The 26,625-nt window shown below is 41.3% G+C and overlaps 1 protein-coding gene across 1 annotated transcript in view; it reads right to left on the bottom strand.

The window, feature by feature from the left end:
- The window catches only part of LOC111971844 (ephrin type-B receptor 1), a 170,218-nt gene that overhangs the window by 105,273 nt on the left and 38,320 nt on the right, over nt 1-26,625 (bottom strand). The window contains exons 2-3 of the mRNA XM_070446360.1: nt 22,885-22,949; nt 4,554-5,238 (exon numbers count right to left, since the gene is read on the bottom strand). Coding sequence (XP_070302461.1) covers nt 4,554-5,238; nt 22,885-22,949 — 750 coding nt within the window. The remainder of the gene's footprint in view (nt 1-4,553; nt 5,239-22,884; nt 22,950-26,625) is intronic.

Below are 26,625 nucleotides of genomic sequence, written 5' to 3'. Positions count from 1 at the left end.
ACCTCTCCACCAGACCTCCCAGCCTATCTATCCCCCTCGGTGGGGCTATCTATGCCTACAGATTCCCCCTCTATAAAGTATGAATGAGTGAGAGGAATATTGAGTGGCTCTATCCAATTCTGAATTCTATTCGGCTCTGAGGAGGTTGCTGCAGAATGCCAAATGAAGAATATCTCTCTGCCTGTTACAGTGAGAAACCGCCCTCAGCCCCTTGAGCGGCTGTGCCCCCTCTCTGTGCCCCCTCTCTGTGTCCCCCCTCCTGTCCCCTCCACAGCAGACAGGGGTACCAATTCATTCACCTCTGCCAGCCTTGCCAGCTGATCATCAGGCACCATCCATAAATAACAACCCCCTGATGAGTCAGTCTGCACTTAACACCCGAGGATAAGCAGTCAATCAGGAGGGCAGTGAATCTACTGTCCTCTGCTGCAGCCTACTGCATGTTGAATAAAGTTATTTGAATATTTGAAATATTAATGTCAATGCGTCTGGAAGCCATAGAGAGCAGGTGCTTCTCTTCATTCTGTCCCTGCATATCTATATGCAGAGCAGTATGGTGCCTCTGGTTCAAGGGAGAGGTGCATTCTGGGATGGCTAAAGAGAGGGGTTTTGGAATGAGTCAGACATCAGGGGATCTGGTCATTGGAATAATGCACAGTAGTGGGACAAGGAGTTCCCTACCTATCTAGTGAATGATGCAAACAGTCACACAGGATGAGGAACACTAGGTTACTTGGCAAACGTATAATTCAACTTTACAATAGTTTCTGCTAATGTCACCAGCCACTGTGTAGACCCAGCGACACAATTTAAGAACACTTGCACCGCAAAGAATCACCCATCAATGTGTAGCCTGACTGATTCATTTAGAATTTGTCCTCTGCAGAATCTATACTTTATAGTGCCCCTGTGAGACAAAGTATCTGCTGTCATTGAACAAAGGAACTGCACAGAATATAAGTCACCACATTTAGAGCCTAAGGTATCGCCCATGGTCTCTCCTGTATAATATATTCAGTCAGCCCAACCACGGTGGCCTTTACCCCTTTACTTTATCCTCCTCTTCCTCTTTCCTTGCTCTCCCCCTCTTTCTCTCTCTCTAATCATGTGCTTTGAATAGATATGAGGTGTATTTAAGCTTGTAAATGAAGTAATCTGGTTTGAACATACCTGGCCAAGTAATAAGATCACTTAAAATAATTCCCCCTCCCCCAATCTGCACAGATAAAGAGGGGAGGAGGGAGATGCAAAAGAGTGAGACAACAAAATGGAATCAGAGACTCAATGGAAATAAATGATTGGATACCGAGAGAAAATGGAGCAAACAGACATTGTAGGAAAATAATCAAATAAATAGGGGAAAGGGCGTAGGAGGAGATAGAATAAGACAAAATAGATTATACCGTGACTTGCTGAGGCAGAGGGCAATAGCCTTTTGAAAAGCTGAGCTAATTTCCATGATTAATAATGCTGCTGAGCGCTGATTGGCAGATGTGGTTACTTGTGACAGGTGGTGGTTTCTTTTTACAGTATGATGTGGGGTTTCAACCGTAAGCCGACAGTTGTCCCTACACATTCGATGGAGGGGACAAGCTTGGAACAGACCAGTGTCTAGCTTTAGGTTGGCTGGGAAGCCCTAAGGTTGTGGTGGGGGGATTTTGGGTTAGATCTTGTATGGAGAGCAGTTGGAGACCTAGACGGTCAGCCGGACTTCACCACACCACATCTCCTCAGCAGCTCTAATCTCCTCAGGTCAGCCACACAGTGTTGACCTACCATCACATCTTTACTAACACTTCTGGGGCTCGTTTCACAAGGCTTTTTCTAATGATAAATGAAACATTCATCAGGCACTCCAAGGCTTTTCCAATGTGTTGGACTACTCATAGTCCTTTAAGATGGGCTCCTGAGTGGGGCAGGGGTCTAAGGCACTGCATATCAGTGCAAGAGCCTGGTTCATATCACTGCAGACCCTGGTTCAATTCCAGGCTCTATCACAACCTGCCGTGATTGGGAGTCCCATAGGGTGGTGCACAATTGGTCCAGCATCGTTAGCCACGCTAGGCCGTCATTGTAAATAAGAATTTGTTCTTAACTGACTTCCCTAGTAAAATAAATAAAAATAAAGATAAAAAGGGATTGTAGATTTTTCATTCACGTTTATGCCTCAAAGCACTTGCATTTGAGTATACAGTGTCTTCAGAAAGAATTCCACCCTTTGACTTATTCCAAATTTTGTTGTGTTACAGCCTGAATTTAAAATGTAATAAATTCATTTTTTTCTCACACATCTACACACAATACTGCATAATGACAAAGTGAAACATGTTTTTAGAAATGTTTGCAAATGTATTGAAAATGAAATACAGTCAATACTGAAGCAGCTTTGGCATTGATTACAGTTGTGAGTCTATCTGGGTACTGTAAGTCTCTAAGAGCTTTCCACACCTGGATTGTGCAACATTTGCCAATTATACTTTTCAAAAATCTTCAAGCTCTGTCAAATTTTTTGTTGATCATTGCTAGACAACCATTTTATTTGGGCATATATTTTCAACTAGATTTAAGTCACAACTGTAATTTGGCCACTCAGGAACCTTTACTGTCTTCTTGGTAAGTAACACCAGTGTAGATTTGGCCTTGTCTGATGGAAAGCAGACTGAACCAGGTTTTCCTCTAGAATTTTACCTGTGCTTAGCTCCATTCCGTTTATTTTTTATCCTGAAAAACTCTTCAGTTCTTAATGATTAAAAGCATACCCATAACATGATGCAACCACCACTATGCTTCAAAATATGGAGAGTGGTATTCAGTAATGTGTTGTTTTGGATTTGCCCCTAACATAACACTTTGTATTCAGGGCAAAAATGTACTTAAAAAAAGAAATTCTCTACAGGCTTTCTTCTTTTCACTCTGTCATTTAGGTTAATATTGTGGAGTAACTACAATGTTGTTGATCCATCCTCAGATTTCTCCTATCACAGCCATTAAACTATGTAACTGTTTTAAAGTCACCATTGGCCTCATGGTGAAATCCCTGAGCAGTTTACTTACTCTCCAGCAACTGAGTTAGGAAGGATGCCTGTATCTTTGTAGAGACTGGGTGTATTTTCTGGTATACACCATCCGAATTGTAAATAATAACTTCACCATGCTCAAAGGGATATTCAATATCTGCTTTTTTTCTTACCCATTTACCATTAGAAATGTCTCAACTTTCTGACAAACAACTAAACATCAGAGACATACTTCATGGAGATAGATAATGCTAAGGTTTGATGCATGACTGAGCATATGAGCAGATAGACTGAAAGAAGGATGCTCAGAACCCATCACACAGACATAAAGGAAGAAGGCTGCTAATAATACCCTGCAGAGCAGAGCCAGGCCAAGTCTCGCTTTTACGCCAGCACCATGTCACACTAACCCAAATAAACACCTTTACAACATTTTACTCACAAATTATACACGTGTTCTGGCAAGCTTATTCCAACATTAGAGTGGCTATGATCTACTGCAGATATAAATCATATCCTTTACTCTCATATAGACATAGTGACACTTTAATTTCCATGATAAAACATTTAATCACTATTGGATGACACATACCTTATGTGACCGTCAGTACAGTAATCAGATCCACTATTTAACTGATCTAAATGCTCACCTCAGAGGCCAAATGAAGTCAACCACTCCCCAGCCAAGGACTCCACTAGGTCATCTGAGAAACAGGCTCCATATTAGGTGGATGGGTTTAATATCTATATTATTGATCAGCCCATATAGCTGCAGATCGATCTTATCTGGTCTCCACACAGGCAGACTAGCAATCAGTGAGAGAAGATATGGGAGTCTAAAAGTGTGTGTGTGTGTGTGTGTGTGTGTGTGTGTGTGTGTGTGTGTGTGTGTGTGTGTGTGTGTGTGTGTGTGTGTGTGTGTGTGTGTGCGTGTGCGTGCGTGCGTGCGTTTTCCTGAATGAACATAGTGTTGTGGGAGGAAAACATTCCATGCAGGTAGTTCACTGTAGATACTGCAGAGTGGAAAATCCAAACAGCTAAATCGGTCTGAACACAGTTTATGGAAAAACGAAATAACTTTGAATAACTTTATTAGCATGATAATGATAATTAAATTACTCTTTATAGAATAACCACAATTTAAAACCAGAATTTTCAAAATAAAGTACAATCAGCTTCTGGCTCCCTCTGTGCTTCTGACTGGCAATAGACAAAACAACCTTTTCTGTCCCTTGATGGATTTTTTTTTTTACAATTATGAACTTTTCAAATATAATGCCTGCTGCTGGTCTAATCAGTCATCCCGCGGTACAGTTGTGATTGGCTAGCCGCCCACATACAGTAGCTATCCCCTGACAGTATTTATTGTCAGACGAAACAAAATGTCTGTTCCAGTGTCTGCCCTTACTTCATTTATCCTCACCACTGTTTCCACAGTGAGACAATGCCTTCAAATGTTCAGTAAAACAGTATGACACAGTAAGACAAAGCGCCAGTGTGATAGGGGTTATTGTAAGTGAGGAGAACTGAACTCACCTCTACAGACGTTGCCGTTGTCTGGCTCAAAGCCAGCCTTGCAGGTGCAGCTCCCGATGGGAACCATCCACTCTCCATCTCCGTTGCAGTACAGCTTGATGGGAAAATCCACCTCCTCTGAGTTAGCGATGCACGTGCCTCTGGCAATGACCAAGGAGGTGCTCTCGGCACCCGTCATGGTCTCGGGGAAGTTGGCAAAGTTCTGCACCACGCTGGGGCACTTCTTATGGAAGACACGTACGGACAGCAGAGACATGCAGGCCCCGTAGTCCTGGAAGGCCAGGTAGAAACCATTATGAGACAGCGGGCCGAAGCTCCGCACCTCCGTGTTGACCTTCATCAATCGTCCACCGAAGTCCACCTGGGAGAAGCTCTCGTCAGCCGCAATGGTGTCCACCTTCAGGTAGGGGGCTTCCATCCAGAAGGCGGTTCCCTTGGTGGTGGCGATGACCGAGTCTGTCTCGTAGTAGTAGAGGTTGAAGGTCTCCTTACAGGAGCCGGGGACACTGGGGATGGAGCTGCAGTCACGTACGGTGAAACGCATCTCCACATAGACACGCTGAGCCCCTCGTCTGTCGATGAAGGTGGTGAGGAGCCAGTTGTTCTGGCTGGGCTCGAACACATTACACACCTGGTAGGTCCTGATGGTGTTGAGGTTCTCATCGTAACCACTCACCTCCTCCCACTGTGGAGAACACACACACACACACACACACACACACACACACACACACACACACACACAACAAACACAGAGACAAGTTAGAGTAAGGCTTCAATCAATCAACACAATCCACTCAGGCACAGCCAGGTAACCACAGACAAGTGGTCCAACTAAAATCAATCTTGGGCAGGTAGGACTGAGCAAGGCCTCACCACATTAGGACATTTGGTGCATTACAGACGTTGGATTATACGTGGTATTGAATTAGAGCCTGAGGGAAAGGATGGCCCATAGCCTCAGAATGAGCTGCTTAGTTAATGGAGTCAGCATTAAAGCAGTACACACACACATTAGGAGGCTGTGAGCCGGCCATAAAGCACTGATAAGACTTAAGCACAGCCAATGCTTTCCCTACACCATTAATTCACACATTAATTCATTCACACATTACCAGTTCTGTGACGGACCAGGAGCACTGCTACTGTGCATTAACACCACTGGTAAATCCTTCATAATCATTACATAAATGTGTGTGTGTGCATTGTGTATGTGGGTGTGTTGTGTGTGTTGTGTATATGTGCAATATGATGATCTACTAATGGTCCTAATAATGTTGAAACGCCCACTTCTCCACATGATGAGCTCCTTATTTCCTTGGACCAAGGGATGGCCCACTCGAAGGCCACAGCAGCCCATAGTCTGGCAGATTAAGGAAGGCATGGATACAGGAACACTAGTGGAGAGTACACTACACACCAACCCCCTGGGAGTTCTTGTATTCTCCAACAAACCAGGCCTTCTTCAGGGAGGAGAGATGGATATGACGGTGTGTGGATGTGTGATGCATGAGGGTTGTGTGAAACGAGAGGTAACGTGGTGAGTTGTGGCTACTGGGGAGAACTGGAGCGGTGCATTGTGGGAGACGCTGTTGAAATAGTGGCCAGGAGGAGCAGATCACAGAAAGCTGAGATGATTAATGAGTTTACAGAGAGCCCTGACACAAGTTAAACCTTCTATTTTTTCTCAGCGCCTCTCCTTCGCTCTGCGCCTCTTCGTTGGGCTGACCATTCATCAGAATTAGAGCGACCTGTCCCTTTCAACACCAAGCAGACATTAATACAGCCAGGTACCAGCCACAGAGAGAGAGATGGAGGAGGGGTGCTCAGTGCAGCCAGAGCCAAGCTAAGGAGACCATCCATGTCCGCACTATCCACAGATGACCTATTTTACACAACATAAATTGCTGTGCCATGCATCCACTGTTCCCTAACCAAGCAAACATGACGGCTGCCTTAAGAATCCAAAAAAAGGGACTTACTGTACTCTTGAACATTGTAATAGTAGAATGCACAAGGTGCAATTTCGAAATTGGGTAGTGCATCATCAGTTCCTCTTGTCATGTCAGTCATTGAATAGCTTAGATAGCTATTTATAGACTTGTCATAAATGTCCAGATCAACTAACCCGTGTCAGCTAATGTTTTTTTAAATTCCGTTTTTTAGGCTCATAGATATTATTGTACTTCTTTAGTCACTCAAATATCACGAGTACACATTAGACATAGCAAAACATATAGAATTGCAAGAAAATTTGCTTTAAAACTGCCAAAGTGTTTCTAAAATACCCTATGGGAAAAATGAATGGTGGAAAAGCGATTGGGTATTATAACACCTCCACTGTTGGGATCAATTCCTGCTCTTTTCCCGCAATCCATCAAATGCATTTGGTGTGTCATCATAGTCATCTCTGACTGGTGGTCAGACTCGCTCTGGCAGAAAAAAATGTACACTACTCATTCAAGGGTTTTTCTTTATTTTTTACTATTTTCTACATCGTAGAATAATAGTGAAGACATCAAAACTATGAAATAACACATATGGAAACATGTAGTAACCAAAAAAGTCTAAAACAAATCCAAATATAATTTATGAATATCCACCCTTAAAATATCCACTCTTTGCTTTGATGACAGCTATGCACACTCTTGGCATTCTCTCAACCAGCTTCAACTGGAATGCTTTTCCAACAATCTTGAAGCAGTTCCCACATATGCTGAGCACTTTTTGGCTGCTTTTCCTTCACTCTGCAGTCCGACTCATCCTAAAACATCTCAATTTGGTTGAGGTCGGGTGATTGTGGAGGGCAAGTCATCTGATGCATCACTCCATCATTCTCCTTCTTGGTAAAATAGCCCTTACACAGCCTGGAGGTGTGTTGGGACATTGTCTTGTTGAAAAACAAATGATAGTCCCACTAAGCCCAAAACAGATGGGATGGCGTATCGCTGCAGATTGCTGTGGTAGCCATGCTAGTAAATTGTGCCTAGAATTCTAAATACATCACGGACAGTGTCACCAGCAAAGCACCCCCACACCATAACACCTCCTCCTCCATGCTTTACGGTGGAAAATACACATGCAGAGATCATCCATTCACCCACACTGCATCTCACAACGACACGTCGGTATGAACCAAAAGTCTCCTATTTAGACTCCAGACCAAAAGGACAAATTTCCACCGGTCTAATGTCCATTGCTCGTGTTTCTTGGCCCAAGCAAGTCTCTTCTTATTATTGGTGTCCTTTAGTAGTGGTTTCTTTGCAGCAATTCGACCATGAAGGACTGATTCATACAGTCACCTTTGAACAGTTGATGTTGAGAGGTGTCTGTGTCTTGAACTCTGTGAAGCATTTATTTGGGCTGCAATTTCTGAGGCTGGTAACTCTAATGAACTTATCCTCTGCAGCAGAGGTAACTCTGGGTCTTCCATTCCTGTGGCGGTCCTCATGAGAGCTAGTTTCATTATAGCGCTTGATGGTTTTTGCGACTGCACTTGAAGAAACTTTCAACGTTTTTGAAATGTTCCGTATTGACTGACCTTCATGTCTCAAAGTAATGATGGACGGCCGTTTCTCTTTGCTTATTTGATCTGTTCTTGCCATAATATGGACTTGGTGTTTTACCAATTAGGGCTATCTTTTATATACCCCCTCTACCTTATCATAACACAACTGATTGGCTCAAACGCATTAAGAAGGAAAGAAATTCCACAAATTCACTTTTTAGAAGGCACATCTGTTAATTGAAATGCATTCCAGGTGACTACCTCATTCAGCTGGTTGAGAGACTGACAAGAGTGAGCAAAGCTGTCATCAAGGCAAAGGGTGGCTATTTGAAGAATATCAAATATCAAATATATTTTGATTTGTTTAACACTTATTTGGTTACTGCATGATTCCATATGTGTTATTTCATAGTTTTGAGGTCTTCACTATTATTCTACAATATTGAAAATAGTAAAAATAAAGAAAACCTTGAATGAGTAGGTGTTCTAAAACTTTTGACCAGTAGTGTACATTTGTCCCTTTTTTCAATGCTGATTTGAATGTCATTGAGAAAACAAAAGTAATCCTGGAATTAATCATCTAGTTTTTCAAAAGTATCTGTAATCTGATTAAAATATTTTTGCTGGTAATGTAACGGATTAGAGTTTTTTTGTAATCAATTTCATACAGCGGTACTTCCCTACCCTGCTTATAGTATTCCGAGTGGTGATGTAAGGCTTGCTACCTTGGTTAGACCCATTATATACACTTATGGGCCTATAGCATTCAGATGATAATGTTGTCAGATTGAAGACATATTATGGTAAAATATATCCTTCACTAATTCTAAGTGGATTTTCACCAATCTACAAGTGTAGACCTACAAAATTAATCTAAACACATTTGCACTAGGTAAACACATGTTTTAATACATTTGCACCTAAATGAAGCTGTGACGATTTGCCTGTGAGCTATTGTCAAGTGACGCTGGCCATTTATTTCCCACAATTTCTCCCCACAGAAACAGAAGTGTTTGCTACAAACATTGTTGATAATTCTTGCTGCTAACCTATAACTATGCAATCGCTAGTCCCATCAAACATGTTGTATTATAATATGTAGCTAAAAGAACAAACGAAATGTTAAGCGTTAGTATTTCTTAGTTTTGTAACGCCAAGAATTGGTCCTTGGTGAGTGTGCGCCGGTCAAGCACGACTTTTAACCACAGTTTACGGGCCTTTCGTTTTTGGTTTATCCAGGTTAAGAGGTCATTTAATTGTTTGTTGTAAACACTAATGTTTATGTTAATTAAGTCTTTGTTTTCATTAACAGGTAAAATAATGCCATTATGGTGTGAATCATGCTATAGGCTAGTATTGCCTTTGAAGTGTAACATCAATGTTCATTAAGAATTTCCCTGTTTAAAGGTGTGAATGGATTATGCCAGGTTAGGGCATGACTGTTCTCCTCAATCAGAGAGATGATTGTCTAGGCGTGAGTTTATGGGTCTTTTGTCCTGTGTTTGAAGCGCTTTTGCACTTTGTCCTCGAGTTGAGATAATATTACTAGTGGCAAAACGTTTATGTTTTTCGTCAACCACTATTTTTCATATTTTTTATTTTTCTATTTGATAAATAGGCTACATCTCTGGATCCAGTCCTCTCCATCACCTGCACTGTTAAAAAAAAATCTCCTATTTTGCACCTGATCTAGATTACTGTCTAGGCTACTGATTCTGTCTCAACTGTTGCTGCTCCAGATCCTAATAACTAGGAAGCCGGGTGCTCAATCTTTAACAAAAGTCCAAACAGAAAGCAGAGGTAGTGTTAATTGGGCTTCTAATAAAAACCTGTCATGTCCTTGTCGTGAGTGTCCCAGCAAACACAATCAGTGGAGATGATTAAATGAAGCTGTTTCCCTGTCACCTCTTAGCCAGGCAGGCAGGCAGCTAAAGAGAGTGAGGGGGTGGCTGGATGGATGTATGGATGGCTTTCTGAGAGAGAACAAAGCAGCCCTGGGAGCAGATGCAGTGTCTCACTCTCTATGTACGGTGTGTGTCCTCTCCTCTCTGTGCTCCTCTCAGATAGATAGAGAAGAAGAAAGCATCCCAATGGCACCTCATTGCCTCGGCCCCACCAGGTCAAAATAACAGAGTATTCAGCTGCACCTCATTGGTTCTGGTCCATAATGGAAATAATGGGGCGTCCTGCCGCACCTCAGTTGTAATGCACTTCTCTGGTCCCGCTGCTTTATTCACTTCTACAAATAAACCTGAGAGCCACACTCACTCCTCTGGAGCTGGATGTACTATCCATATGTGTATATTTAGAGAGTAAATGCATATGAGAGTGAATAATTTAAACAGTGGACAACATCCACTAAATCAAATGCTATACCCCCAACAACACACAGTTTTGTTGTCGTCCATTACAAACACTCCTGACTCAACTCATTGAGGGCCTGATGATTAGTTGACAAGTTGAATCAGGTGTGTTGTCCGGGACTACAATAAAAATGTGTACTGTTGGGGGTATTTGAGTACCGGGGTTGGGAACCACTGTGATATATGATACATATACAGCATACCATACTATGGTATGGTACTGTAAAAGCTGTGTGTTTTCATAGTGAGTGAACATGGATGATCAGACTGGACCATGTCTTTCCTATTTTCCACTGTGTTCATCCTCGTTCCAGTAAAAGTGTCCTCCCTCTCTAACCTCCTCTCTCCTGTTCTCCACCTATCTCTCAGGATTACTCTGTCTGTGTGACTGTGAGCGGAGGAGAAGGGGAAGAGAAGAGAGGCGTGATAATGAGGACCGTCAGCGGCAGGCAGGCAGCACCACAGTCTGAATCAACAGACTCACCTGCATCAACCCTAATGAGGTAACAGAGTGTGTATAAATGAAACAGCAGGGGGAAAAGATCCTAGGCTCCACTGCTCCCCATCCCAATGCTCCCCAGCCCAGCCAGGTGCTGATTAAAGTTAGATGTCTCTTATAGACTGACACAATAGAGGGAATATGCAGGAGAGCCCACTAGTTTCAATTAGTGAACTCTGGGGTGTCTGTTTGAGTGCTCTTCCTCCTCATTACTGTGATCTGGGTCGTCTATGAAGGACAAACGTGGAAGGTTTGAGTCCTCCCACCCATCCAAGACATACTAAATACTCAAAACGGTGCCTGAGGAAGGTATGCAGCATCATCAAGTACCCCACACACCCCAGCCATGAGCTGTTCTCTCCCTTACCGTCGGGCAGGCGGTATCAAATCAAATCACATTTTTGGGGTCTCAAACACATATTTAGCAGATGTTATTGCGGGCGTTAATGCATGTGTTCCTAGCTCCAACAGTGCAGTAGTATCTAACAAAACACAACAATACACACAAATCTAAACGTAAAAGAATGGAATCAAGAAACATATCAATATTAGCATGAGGTCTGACACCAACAGACTCAAAGACAGTTTCTATCCACAAGACATCAGACTGCTGAACACTTGAACTGGACTGACCATCTGCTCTGATTCTCCACACCTTAGCCTAGACACTCTCATTCATCCACACAACCACAGACGCACACACACACACACACACACACACACACACACACACACACACACACACACACACACACACACACACACACACACATATATACATTCGCGCTATACACACACATCATAACTGCTGCTACCAGACTTATTATACATTGCCGCCCATCCCCTACTTCCCCAAAACACATGTATTGGACTATAAATTGTGCCTGCCTGTATTATACTTATGCTAAAATGTTTATTCTATTCTATTACTTTATGGTCGTATTGTTATATTTTATTATTTATTATTGTTGTTGCATTGTCGAGAAGGAACATACAAGTAAGAACATGTATACCATGCATATCCCGTAACTACGACTAATACACTTTGAAACTTGAAACTTAGAATCTTGAATGGCTGCTTTAGACATACTGGGATGGGGTGGGTGTGATTGGATAGTGTGGACACACAGTGCATTCGAAGAGTATTCACACCCCTTGACTTTTTCCACATTTTGTTATGTTACAGTGTTATTCTAAAATGGATTAAATAAAACACTTTCCTCATCAATCTACACACAATACCCCATAATGACAAAGCGAAAACAGGTTTTTAGAAATGTACATAAGTATTCAGACCCTTTGCTATGAGACTTGAAATTGAGCTCAGGTGCATCCTGTTTCCAATGATCATCCTTCAGATGTTTCTACAACTTGATTGGAGTCCAGCTGTGGTAAATTAAATTGATTGGACATGATTTGGAAAGGCACACACCTGTCTATCTAAGGTCCCACAGTTGACAATGCATGTCAGAACAAAAACCAAGCCATGAGGTTGAAGGAATTGCCCGTAGAGCTCCGAGACAGGATTGTATCAAGGCAAAAATCTAGGGAAGGGTACCAAAAACATTTCTACAGCATTGAAGGTCCCCAAGAACACAGTGGGCTCCATCACTCTTACACGGAAGAAGTTTGGAACCACCAAGACTCTTTCTAGAGCTGGCCGACCGGACAAACTGAGAAATCGGGGGAGAAGGGCCTTGGTCAGGGAGGTGACCAAGAACCCGATGGTTCCAGAGTTCCTCTGTGGAGATGGGAGAACCTTCCAGAAGGACAACCATCTCTGCAGCACTCCACTAATCAGGCCTTTATGGTTGAGTTGCCAGATGGAAGCCACTCCTCATTAAAAGGCACATGACAGCCCACCCAGAGTCTGCCAAAAGGCACCTAAAGACTCTCACACCATGAGAAACAAGATTCTCCGGTCTGATGAAACCTAAATTGAACTCTTTGGCCTGAATGCCAAGCGTCACATCTGGAGGAAACCTGGCACCATCCCTACGGTGAAGCATGATGGTGGCAGCATCATGCCTTAGGGGATGTTTTTCAGTGGGCAGGGACTGGGAGACTAGTCAGGTTCGAGGGAAAGATGAACAGAGCAAAGTACAGAGAGAGCCTTTGTAAAAACCTGCTCCAGAGTGCTCAGGATCTCAGACTGGGGTGAAGGTTCACCTTCCAACAGGACAACGACCCTAAGCACACAGCCAAGACAACGCAGGAGTGGCTTCGGGACAAGCCTCTGAATATCCTTGAGTGGCCCGGCCAGAGCCCGGACTTGAACCCGATCAAACATCTCTGGAGAGACCTGAAAAAAGCTGTGCAGCGACGCTCCTCATCCAACCTGACAGAGCTTGAGGGGATCTGCAGAGAAGAATGTGAGAAACTCCCCAAATACGTGTGCGAAGCTTGTAGCGTCATACCCAGGAAGATTAAAGGCTGTAATCGCTGCACAAGGTGCTTCAACAAAGTACTGAGTAAAGGGTGTGAATACTTATGTAACTTTTACATGTGTTTATACATTTGCTAAAATAAACACAAAAAAACTATTTAATGCATTTTAGAATAAGGCTGTAATGTAACAAAATGTTTTTTAAAAAGTCAAAGGGTCTAAATACTTTCCGAATGCACTGTAGCTGGAAATGAATCTCTCCTTCAGTGAGAATACAGTATGTTCCTCTTTCATCATGAATAAAAAGAAAGATTGCTTTAAAAGGAAAGATGGATGAAACACCAAAAAGCTATTTGAACACAGCAGGGTTTTGGAACAGTTTGTTCCTACTCATACAGGCCTGTAGCTTATCATAGCAGAGAGTTATATTGTGGGCTCAAAAACAGAAAATCAGTAGTTAAAATCAACTAGTCATAACAGAGTGCTCAATATGCTCTGGTCTTTACAGATCTGAAATACATCCTGTGTGTTTGTGTGTGTAAAAATGCATCGGTTTCTTTGTGTGTGTCTGTGTAAAGAACAGTAATTTCTGGTGGGAGGGTTTTCAATTAGAAAATGGTTAGCTCCTACAGACTATGAGTCAAGTGGGCATGGCTTGCTATATAAAGCAGGCAGACAGGCATCGAAGGAGAATGGCAGTGCGAGCTAGCAGGCAGGCTACAAACAGGCAAATACAACAGTGGTGTGCAGAACGCCATCTCAAAACGCACAACTCGTAAGTCCTTCTCACAAATAGGCTACTGCAGCAAACGAACACACCAGCTTCCACTCCTATCAGCTAAAAACAAGAAGAAGTGGTTCCAGTGTGCACGCGATCCCCAACACGCAATTTAGTGGAAAAATATTGCCTGGTCCGACAAATCCCTGTTTGGCGTAAGCAGCATGGGCCCATGGCCCCATTCTGTCTGGTGTCAACAGTATAGGCTGGTGGCGGTGGTGTCGGGAACGTTTTCCTGGCACATGTTAGGTCCCTTGATACCAATTCAGCAAAGTTTCCATGCCCCGAAGAATTCAGGCTGTGCTGGAGGAAAATGTGTGTCCGACCTGGTACTAGATGGGTGTACCTAATAAACTGGTCACTGAATGAATTATAGTATGTACTGTATGTAATGGTAGAATATATTAGATACAATTGCAGTGGGTTCTTGACTGAAGTTAGAACCTGGCTATAAATGTCTGTGTAGCATCAGGAACAGATACAAGAGTCTAATCTAACTTTAGATTCTATTACACCATCCCCAGGTTAAACAAGTAATGATCCACATCCATGTCATGCATATTTTCGGGGAGAAAGAAGAGCAGACTTTATAAGAAGGATAGGTGTAGAGGAGTGTGGTGGGAATGTGAGCGAGGGATAAACTCTGACTCCATAGCGAGTTCTCCCTGTGGATCAGAGGATGGAGGGATGATGGAGGGGTACAGGCGCTCCACAGGCAGTCTCCTCTGTTCCCACTTCTTTCCCACACTCACCCAAATCTCTGTACATCCCGTACACACCATCACACGAGTGCCCAGTTCAATCTTCTCAATTCATTGTTTCTCTCTGACCCACTAAACGTTTAATCTAACAGAGCATCTAGCTCCGGGTCATGCCTGTATTTCACCACACACTCAATTTATCTGAAGGAAGAAACCTCACTGTTCTTCACTTTATAACCTACAATTTTGAAAACCCCTGCTATCTCCTCATCTCCCTCTGTTGTCTATAGGGACTCAGTGTCCATAGGAGTAGAAGACTATAAAAAAAACGCTGGTTTTACTCAGAGTACCTGATGAAAATGAGAGAGGGACAATTAAAAAAAAACTGTTTCATCATAATGTCAAAGATATTATTGACTTTTTATTTAACTAGGCAAGTCAGTAATTAAGAACAAATTCTTATTTACAATGACGACCTACCCCTCCCCTAACCCAGACGACGCTGGGCCAATTGTGCACCGCCCTATGGAACTCCCAATCCCGGTTGTGATACAGCCCGGGATCAAACCAGGGCCTCTAGCACTGAGATGCAGTGCCTTAGACTGCTGTGCCACTCGGGAGCCCAAATGACTTGCTGACAGGGGGCAGTCTGAAACCACACCCAATTAGAGATGTAGGATCTCAATTTGATCACCCTGTTGCAGGAGAACTCTTCTGCAACAAAATGCAGGAAATAAAAAATGGTAGTGTATTTGGTGTTTAAAATGTTTCTGAAGTTTGTATTTTTAAATTTAAAATTTCAAACTAGATTTTCCCTTACGAAAAATGTATCAACTCCAACAAAAATTGTCATGAACTATTTTCACATTTCCTGTTGCTGCTGATCATTCATCTGTAAAATAAATTTGAATATTGCTGCATATAATCTATATTCATTTAAATTAATCTCACTAATTAAATTCCCATAAACAGCAAACCCTAAGGGCCTAAATGCGCCTAATTTTGCAGAACATTATTCATTTTCCATTTTGTAAAATAAACAGGTTTAAATTACTTTTTATCTATATAAAAAAAACAGAATCAGTTTCTGTAATCATCACGTGTGAATTGATCAAGTATGAGACTTACTATCATTTGGAAATGCAATTTAAATCACTATCAATGTCAATCTGTCAATCTGAATATGGCACTGTCTTGTGAATTTTAATTAATCTTAATGACATGTACATATAATCAACAGAATCTAATCTTGAGTGTAAAAAAATGGCACGTTAATGCTCTCACAACTGATCATGCAAATAAGGACCTCTGGCATTTCTTTTCCTCCTCTGGATTTGACCAATTCTGATGTTTAATGTTTCACTTATTGTAGCACATAAGTAGAACTTAATTGTTCAGAGCGAGATCTAAGCGTTTTAATTAATCTTTTGGCAAGCTTGAAATTGGAATCTAAGAGTGCTCAGACTAAAGTATACCCTTGGGGTATTGCATGAGACACAGCGGATGCACATCCTCTCTCCCCACTTAACATGGCACAGAACACTCTAAACCAGGCTACCAGCCAGCGCCTACAGTATGAATGAGGAGTTAGGAAATATAGAAAACAAACAGAGCCACACCAATATCCAGGAGATGTGCATGCAATTCTATTATTTCATGTCACAACAATATATCATATCAGTAAGCAAAAAAAATCATTTTATTAAAAATAATTGCTTGATCTAATGAAGCATACGTGGTCCCTTTCCCATTGTATTATTGTTTTGGTAAATTTTTCGTTGAGTAAGGCAGCTTCAAAATGCAGCTGTTTTAGCCTCGCTATGTGCTTTCTGTAGTGGAGGGGCAGACAGAGGAAAGTACAGAGCGTAGGTGTCTTTGGTCTTCTCTTGTTGCGCGTGATTGGCTTATGGTGCAATCACTCATGGGGACACTACGTCACCGCAGCACCTGTTAGGAGAGCAAAAGCAAAAGCCCCTCTTCAGTGCTCCAATGTCATTGACTACGGATAAATCAACATCTTATGCCCAGTTTCTTTGAAAATATTTTAGCCTGTTCTATAGGATATGTCTTTCGAAAAATATGCATCTGGATTTTAATATAGGCTTCATTTAAAATGAAATAATAAATTGCAATAAAGAACAGTAAGTTCTAGTTGTTTTTTAGCATGTCTTAGGTCTACCTAAAGGTTTCTGGCAAGGAGAACGAGCATATTCACATTTTCTGGTTTTAGAAGACTTAGTGAGTGTTGAGTGACAATATTTGAGTGACAATATTGCCTCCTGTACTGAAAAGACATTCAGACAGAGTGGTTGTTGCACAGATGCACAGGTACTTTCAGGCAACGTTGGCCATGAGTGGAAAACAACATTCCTTTCCTCTCCACAATGCTAGTGGGTCATCGTCTCCTCTGATAGCATCTTCAATGTGGTAGCTCTGAGCTCTGCACTGGCGTTGTGTACTCAGTGTCACTGAGTGTGACTTTCCTTCACCAAGGAAAACTAGGCCTAACAGTGTTTTATTGTTAACCGGGATTTAATGACATTGTTTGTGGCTTTTGTAACAATTTAAATTTGAAGAATTACATATCCTAGACTAAGCATCAAATTACAACCAATGTGTGTAACTACATCCTTCAGGGTGGAATTATCAACAATACACTGTTAACATGAAGTGCTTTGGAAACCCAAAACTAGTGGCAACTGAGCTGCCAACATCTTCAAAGAGAGGAAAACCTAACTTTACTGGAGTATTGAAACACATAATCCTGAGATATTTTGAAACATTACATGGTGTGTTGTAACACCACTTAATCAAGTGTTGTGCAACACCTTGCCAGTGACTGGGAGCACTAAAAGAAAAGATTGAAAAACTATTTAGGTGATTCAAGCCCTGCTTAGAGCAGAATTAGATACCTTCTCATTTGATGTTGTTTCCTCTCTCTAAAGCTTTTAAACACCATTATGTTTTGAATCCTGTCTAATACAGAATTAGATCTCTTCTTCTAAAGTGTTTCTTCTTAACTTCTTAATGTTTAACATTGTTTTCTGAATTTGATAATTGACCATTTTGGCAGGCATTGTCAAGCAGTGTTGAAACCACCAGCACTACCTGGCTGCGAGAATTCAGGATTCTACACTTGCCTCTTCCATTGACAATCACAAATGTGGGAATGGGTGCTGTCCTCATTGAATGTCAATTTGCCTGACGGTTTTGATATCCGTTTATCATTATCAATTACCAGAGGTGTGGACTCGAGTCACATGACTTGGACTCGAGTCAGACTCGAGTCACAAGTATGATGACTTGCAACTCGACTTTGACTTTAACACCAATGACTCGTGACTTGACTTGGACTTGAGCCTTATGACTTGACCTGACTTGATACCCTCCCCAAGCCCAAACATTTAAAATGATGCTATTAAAAAAGTGTGCGGCGCATCAACTCTTAATTTAACGGATTACAGTTTGAATAGGACAGCAGCCAATCAAATTGTGCCAGCTGAGAAAAAGTTGTGCGTGGCAATGCAGAGGAACGTCGGCGGGTGAATTCAGATGGAGCCCTTGGAAAGATGATACCCCAAATTATTATTTTCGGATATAAAGACGACGCTGTATCAACAAAAAATGGATTGCAACTTGCAAAACATGCAGGAAGAAAATTACAGACGGAGGCTCAACAATTTCCAACTTTGTTCGACATTTGAAGCTGCATAAAGAACGGTAAGTCGTGGCTAATATAGCCAACAGCTATATATTTTATTACTTTACTGGTGTATCATGTAGGCTAGCATAACGTTAAATCAATAAGCCTCCACACAGTTAGTCAGTGTGGGAACATGATCATTGCATCCAAGATTGAGCTACAACTGGCTAGGCAGCTGGTAGCCTAAATCCTGCCTGTTGTTACTGCTGTTCCTAAAACCATTGACATATGTTAGCCTACTGTAACCACACATAGAGAGTGTGTGTGTGTGTGATATGATTGGGCAATTGTGTGCAAGCCTACATCGCCCGATTGCGCCCCATAGCGATCCTCGATAGTCGATCACTATTGGGGGGGTGTGTCTTTCTCATGGCTACTGTCACGTTCCTGACCTTATTTCCTTTGTTTAGTATTGTTTAGTTGGTCAGGACGTGAGCTGGGTGGGCATTCTATGTTATGTGTTTCTATGTTGGGTTCATTCAACTAGCCTGATATGGTTCTCAATCAGGGGCAGGTGTTTTACGTTTCCTCTGATTGAGAACCATATTAAGGTAGGCTGTTCTCACTGTTTGTTTGTGGGTGATTGTTGCTGTGTCTGTGTTTGTTTCACCACATGGTACTGTTTTGTTTCGTTCGTTCGTTTGTTCCTACCTGTTCGTGCGTTCATGTTTTATGTGTTCTCAAGTTCATGTCTGTTAACGTCGTTTTGTTATTTTGTAGTTTATCAAGTGTTTTCCGTCTTCGTTTACATAATAAAAAAGTATGTATTCAAACCACACTGCATTTTGGTCCGATCCTTGCTCCTCCTCAGACGAGGAGGAAGACGAGCGTTACAGCTACCCATGTATTTCCATGGAAATATAACGTTTATTTGGAAAGTAATAAATATATAGATATTTTTAGAAGCATTCATGATTTGCGTAAATGTAATATACTATTACTCTTGTTAAAAATAAGAAATGGTATTACATTTGGTGAAGAGCACATTATGACTTGTTTAGGACTCAAAGTTTAGGACTTGAGACTTGACTCGATACTTGACGGTCTTGACTTGAGTCTTGACTCAGACTTGCTTGTCTTGACTTGGGACTTGAGTGCTAAGTCTTGAGACTTACTTGTGACTTGTGAAACAATGACTTGGTCCCACCTCTGTCAATTACACATCATGGCACAACAAGCTTAATACTAACATAGAAGTATTCTTCTCTTTCTTCAAACATGCATACAACATGTGACAAGAATCATAAAGTAAAAAAACTATTATTACCCACAATCCTCTAAAAACAGAGTCACTTAGCAAGATAGGAAATGCAAGGTGATTAAAAACCAGACTTCCAATGAGTTCAATCACAAAATGTTCTCTCGTTGGTTATGAAAGACACTTACATTTTGACCAACATATTATGTTGGATTTATTCTTATATTGTTTTGTTTAAATGAAATGAACAAATCAAATATAATATACTTTTGGGGTATTTGGCACTTTATTGAGATAGTTCTGAAATGACAGAGATGCAGATAGGTGGGAGAAAGAGATGAAAATGTTGGAGCAAGGAATTTAACCCCGGTCTTCAGTGGGGAGAGGGGTGAGGTGTCTAAACTGGGTGAGTTACCACTAGCCAACGGGCTCTGCATGACTTGCATTAATTTTTATAAAGTATATGTTGGTTATTTTTTGTTGTTGTTGTCAATTTCAATTAACCCCAGAATAATTTCTTACTATGTGGCTGTGTGGTTGAGTGGGTAAATTTCAAACGAAATGTACCAGTTATTGCCTCTCCTGTTTGTAATCTGTATAAATAAAGTATTGAAAAAAAGGTAGAAAAAAAGGTAGAAATCTACAGAAATATTCTGCATAGATCCTTATCATCAATCAATATTTAGGCTATAAACCATTTGCATTTCTAAATCATGGATTGTATGAGATAACCGTTTTTCGAGTTTTGATGCTGCCTTTTACATGCACTGAAACCCCCAGAAGTGTTTTCACTTTCCTTAGATGCACGATGCAGAAATCGCTCCGGCATTTCATGGTGCTAGAATTCTAATAGTTCAACTAAATTTTGTTTATGTGACATAACAAGCAACTCTAGTGTAGAGCAGATATTCCCAAACTGGGGTATGCGTACCCCCAGGGGTAAGCGCAAGGCAGTCGGGGGTACGGGCAATTTTCTTTTCTTTACATTTTTTTCCTTCAAATTTTCAAACAATACATTTATATTTTCCAACGAGGTTATACATTTGGGTGAGCTTTTTTTCTCGCCTGAGTATCCTCGTTTCACTGCCAAAAATAAAATGTAACCATTTAGTGTTCAGGGAAATAACAACACAATGTCAAATACAGGTAGCCTAGTCAAATAATTAACATCCAATCACATTAACCGTTACTCTATTGCGGGAAACCTTCACTCTTGTGCAGACATTTAGAAACGAAACATGACAATTTGAAAAATAAGCCTGAGCGTGAATAAAGATGACTTTTGAGTAGCAAGACATGTATAAAAGCAACAGATACCATTAATAAGAAGGGGCTAGAAGGGTCTTCTATGGTGAGCTACCGAGTGGCTAGGACAGGCAAGCCCCATACTATTGTGTAGGACTTAAATATTCCTGCTTCCGCCGATATGGCTGGGACAATTCTGGGGGAAAAGGCCAAAGAAACTATACAGAAAATGTCTTCATCAAACAACACTGTTTCACGACACATCAGTGACATGGCAGGAGATGTTTTGAAACAATTACTGCTTTGCATACAAGTCAGTCAATTAAATACGTTACAGCTGGATGAGTCAACAGACATGGCAGGCCTGGCACAGCTCCTGGTATATGTCCGTTACGTTTATGGGGGGTCAATGAAGGAAGCCATCCAAACCACTGGAAACCAGGACAACAGGAGAGGATATTTTTAAAGTACTGGGTAGCTTTATGACATCAAATGGGCTTTGGCGATCAAGATATGTTGGTATCTGTACTGATGGATATGTCGATATCTGTCCTGATGGCACAAAAGCCATGACAGGGAGACATACAGTAGTGGAATGGTAACACGCGTGCAAGCAATTGCTTTCTACGCCACTTGGGTACACTGCAGCATCCACCGAGAGGCTCTTGCTGCCAAGGGAATGCCTGACAGCATGAAAGACGTTTTGGACACAACAGTTAAAATGATTAACTTTATTAAAGCAAGGCCCCTGAACTCTCGTGTATTTTCTGCATTATGCAATGATATGGGCAGCGACCATGAAACACTTTTACAACATACAGAAAGAAGTGTGCTGGTTATCAAGGGGAAAAGTATTGACACGTTGTCTTGAATTGAGAGACGAACTTAAAGTTTTCGTTACTGACCATAATTTTCACTTGTCTGACTGCTTGCATGATGACGAGTTTCTCACATGTCTGGCCTATCTGGGTGATGTTTTTTCTCGCCTGAATGATCTGAATCTAGGATTACAGGGACTCTCCGCAACTATATTCAATGTGCGGGACAAAATTGAGGCTATGATTAAGTTGGAGCTCTTTTATGTCTGCATTAACAAGGACAACACACAGATCTTTCCATTATTGTATGATTTTTGTGTGCAAATGAACTCAAGCTTACGGACAATGTCAAATGTGATATAGCGAAGCACCTGAGTGAGCTGGGTGCACAATTATGCAGGTACTTTCCCGAAACGGATGACACAAACAACTGGATTCGTTATCCCTTTCATGCCCTGCCTCCAGTCCATTTACCGATATCTGAACAAGAGAGCCTCATCGAAATTGCAACAAGCGGTTCTGTGAAAATGTAATTTAATCAGAAGCCACTGACAGATTTCTGGATAGGACTGCACTCAGAGTTTCTTGCCTTGGCAAATTGCGCTGTTAAGACACTGATGCCCTTTGCAACCACGTACCTATGTGAGAGTTGATTCTCGGCCCTCACTAGCATGAAAACTAAATACAGGCACAGACTGTGTGTGGAAAAGGATTTAAAATGACACAACCCAACATTGCAGAGTTATGTGCATCCTTTCAAGCATACACTTCTCATTAACCTGTGGTGAGTTATTCACAATTTTTGATGAACAAATAAGGTTTGATATGTAAGATGGCTAAATAAAGAGCAAAATGATTGATTATTATTGTACTATTATTTGTGCCCTGGTCCTATAAGAGCTCTTTGTCACTTCCCATGAGCCAGGTTGTGACAAAAACTCACACTCATTCTTATGTTTAATAAATGTATTGTGTGTGTGTGTGACAGGCTTACAATGATGGCAAAAAAAACAAGATTAGACCCTGGTGCTAGAGGGGGTACGCAGCTGGAGGTTGAATGTTTGAAGGGGTACGGCCCGGGACTATAAAAAGTTTGGGAACCACTGGTCTAGATGAAGTGGAGTGTTCTTACCCCAGAGGCAGGATACGCTATCCAACCCAGCTCTGCTGTGGCCGTCCGCGTGTCCATCACTGTCTCTGTGTGTGAGAGAGAGAGAGAGAGAGAGAAAGATTCAATACACATTTCTGCTACAGTACTACCAATGCAAACACCTGTTACAGTAAAACACCTCATTCCATTACTTTTGTGTAAGCCCATTGTTTCTTATCAGTCCATTGAAAACCATTGATATGAGCTAGATCTTAAATATCTCATTACTGGAAGTGTATCAGCCCTTTAACCAATGGGCCAGACAAAATCAGACAGATCAGCCCACTCTACACATTTCATTACATTTCACTACTGTCAAACTGACTGAGAGACACAGTATGAGCTATCACCACTCTCCACTTCTTCAGTAATAGACTCTGGTTCTGAAAAGAGGCCATGACATTCTTGAAGGGGAAGAGGGAGAGATATAACCACAAATAAAAAGAGACATGGAAAGAGGGATTTACTTGGTAAATACATCATGTTGTTTTCCTGCCCCTCTGTGTTTGTTTTCACACAGTCTAAAAGTATATTCAGCCTGGGACTGATCAATAGGTTATTGGTGGGTGATTTCTGCGGAGGAGTGCATTACATATTGATGTACCGGGAAATATTGATCACGTCCGTGATAATGCATCAGCAAGTACACAAACACCGGTGCCACCAACTGCCACACCTGGCTCAAAGTTAGAGGGGTTCAAACGAAAAACAACTAACACTGCTTACAGAGCCACAAGGGCATTCACAAAAACAGCACATTTTGGTTTATTGGTGCCGTTTCACCACAACAATTGTTCTCTCTCTTTCTCTCTCTCTCAATTTTCAATTCGCTTTATTGGCATGATGTAACAATGTACAAATTGCCAAAGCTTACTTTGGATATTTACAATATGAAAATAATAAGAATCAAATCTCTCTCTCTCTCTCCTTGTTGGCATGGAGTCACATCCCTTTGTTCAAAAAAGAAAATTGCCCCAATATATCAACTGGTCTGTGGGTCTGTCTGAATCTCTGTCTGTCTCCTTTCTTCTCTCTCTATCTTTCTCCATTCTTCACTCTTCCTCCTTCCCCATTTTTCTGGGAGTCAATAAAGCCAGAGGGTGGAAAGCAGCATGGCAAATCATCAGTCGACAACAACAGCCATTTTACAGAGAGAGGGTCTGGTCCAATCACCTGCCAACCAACCGCACCATGCAAAATGCAGAAAAGTACCCCTCACTCTCACACCAACTCAGCTTCCTACCAATGCTCCACACTGATGCACTCCCACTTATCAGCAAACTGGTCAGGGTAGTATCATGCCATCCTGTCTTTTTTTAAATGTATCTCTGTGAACAGATACTTATCCTTAAATCCTAGTCTCAATGAACAGGATGTTCTCTGTAGTCAGTGGAGGAGAGGAGAGCAGGTCCAGGGCCAGCCGCAGGGTACCTGCCTGCCTTTCACTTTTACTGAGTTCAAAGCCTCACATTAATCATATTAGGGCTTCTTCAGAATTAGCAAATCATCAGAGGAAATCTCAGATTTCTGCATGGAAGTACAGGCACTTTGGATTGACATTCAGGATAGATGTTGTAGACAAGACACTCCAAGACCATTTCCCCAGATTACATATGCACACGTCATAAGCCATGGCAAAAATGTTTCCAATTACAGGACATTATCTGTAAAATGTATCTTTAAAAAAGCAAAATTCTCTCAAACTGAACATTTTCTTTTTGGCTCATGGCAATATGTGTAGAATTACAGGAAATTAGCTTTAAAACAGCAACATTTTCTCTCAGCCTCATGGCAAAATGTGCAGAATAGCATGAGATTAGCTGCAAAAACTGAGAGAAAAAAAAGATCATTGCCCCATGCCAAAATGTGTTGAATTGCTCAGACCTTGCGTGAGGGCCCCGCGAAACTGTGGTACGCCTAATCGGTCAGTGGAGTGTTATGGGCTTTATCACGAAAGGAACCTTGCCGACCCTGCCTTTACAGAGACCCACAGAACAAGCCACACCACAGTCACATTATCCCTTCTATGCAGTTAGGCAAGGTAGGACAACGAGAACGCAATGAGCCAGAACACGTTAACATCTGTGTTCAGTGTTGAAGTAAATCCATTTCCCAGCACACGATTTGTCACAGTGTGCCAGCTGTACTTTCCAATGATGGCACACTTATTCAGCATTCAGCCACCAATACCTTACACTGATACATTACGACAAATCATGAGCCAGCAATACCACATAACAATATAACAACAAAATGTATTACTACTCGATAACAATACTTTAAACATCTCTATACAACCAGCAAGTAACACAATACAATTTACAGTGTCTTGCAAAAGTATTCAGACCCTTTCGATTTCTCCATATTTTATTGTGTTACAAAGTGGGATTAAACAATTGATTTAATTGTCATTTTCTTGTCAACAATCTACACAAAATACTCCGTAATGTCAAAGTAGAAGAATTTGTATTTTATTTTATTAAGATGAATACAAATTAAATAACTAAAATACATTCGTTACATAAGTATTCAGCTCCCTGAGTCAATTCTATACATGTTAGAAACACCTTTGGCATCGATTACAGCTGTGAGTCTTAGGTAAGTCTAGAAGATTGCGCAATATTTGCCCATTATTCTTTTCAAAATTCTTCAAACTCTGTCTAGATGTTGGGGATCATGGCTAGACAGCACTTTTCAAGTCTTGCCATAGATTTTCAAGCTATTTTTTCTCAAAACTGTATTTTGGCCACAAAGGAATATTCACTGTCTACTTGGTAAGCAACTCCAGTGTAGATTTGGCCTTGTGCTGTAGGTTATTGTCCTGCTCAAATTTGAATTAATCTCCCAGTCTCTGGTGTAAAGAAGACTGAAGTCATTTTTCCTCTAGGATTTTGCTTGTGCTTAGCTCCATTCCGTTTCTTTTTATCCTGAAGAACTCCCCAGTATTTGCCAATGTCAAGCATACCTATACCACGATGCAGCCACCACCAGTGGTGATGTGTTGTGTTGGATTTGCCCTCAAACATAAGTCTTTGCATTTAGGCCAAAAAGTGTATTAATTTGCTGTTTTGCTTGTTTCAGTATTACTTTCGTGCATTGTTGCATACAAGATGCATGTTTTGGAATATTTGTATTCTTTATATTTGTATTCTTCTATTCACTCGGTCATTTAGGAATAAATGTTGTTGATCCATCCTGAGATTTCTCCCATCACAGCCATTAAACCCTGAGCAGTATCATTCCTGTCCTGCAGCTCACTTCAGAAGGCCGACTGTATCTTTGATTTGTCTGGGTGGTTTAATACATAATCCACAACATAATTATTAACTTACAAGGTAAAAATCTGTCGTTCTGCCCCTGAACAAGGCAGTTAACCCAGTGTTCCTAGGCCGTCATTGAAAATAAGAATTTGTTCTTAACTGACTTGCCTAGTTAAATAAAGGTCAAATAAAACACATTTTAAAAAACTTGACCATGCTTAAAGGAATATTCAATGTCTGATTTGTTATTGTTACCCATCTACCAATCACAGCCATTCTTTATGAAGCTTTCGAAAAGCTCCCTGATCTTTGTTGTTGAATCTGTGCTTGAAATTCAATACTTGACTAAGGGGCAGCTTTTCGAAAGGGACAGATGTATGTATGGGGGACTGAGGAAGGATTAGTCATTCAAAAATCATGTCAACCCATATTATTTCACACAGACTCCATGTAACCTATTATG

This window comes from Salvelinus sp. IW2-2015, linkage group LG13 (genome assembly GCF_002910315.2).
Source record: "Salvelinus sp. IW2-2015 linkage group LG13, ASM291031v2, whole genome shotgun sequence".
Taxonomy (NCBI): Eukaryota; Metazoa; Chordata; class Actinopteri; order Salmoniformes; family Salmonidae; genus Salvelinus; species Salvelinus sp. IW2-2015.
The sequence above is the reverse complement of the archived record's forward strand: the minus strand, read 5'-3'. Positions and strand labels throughout refer to the sequence as shown.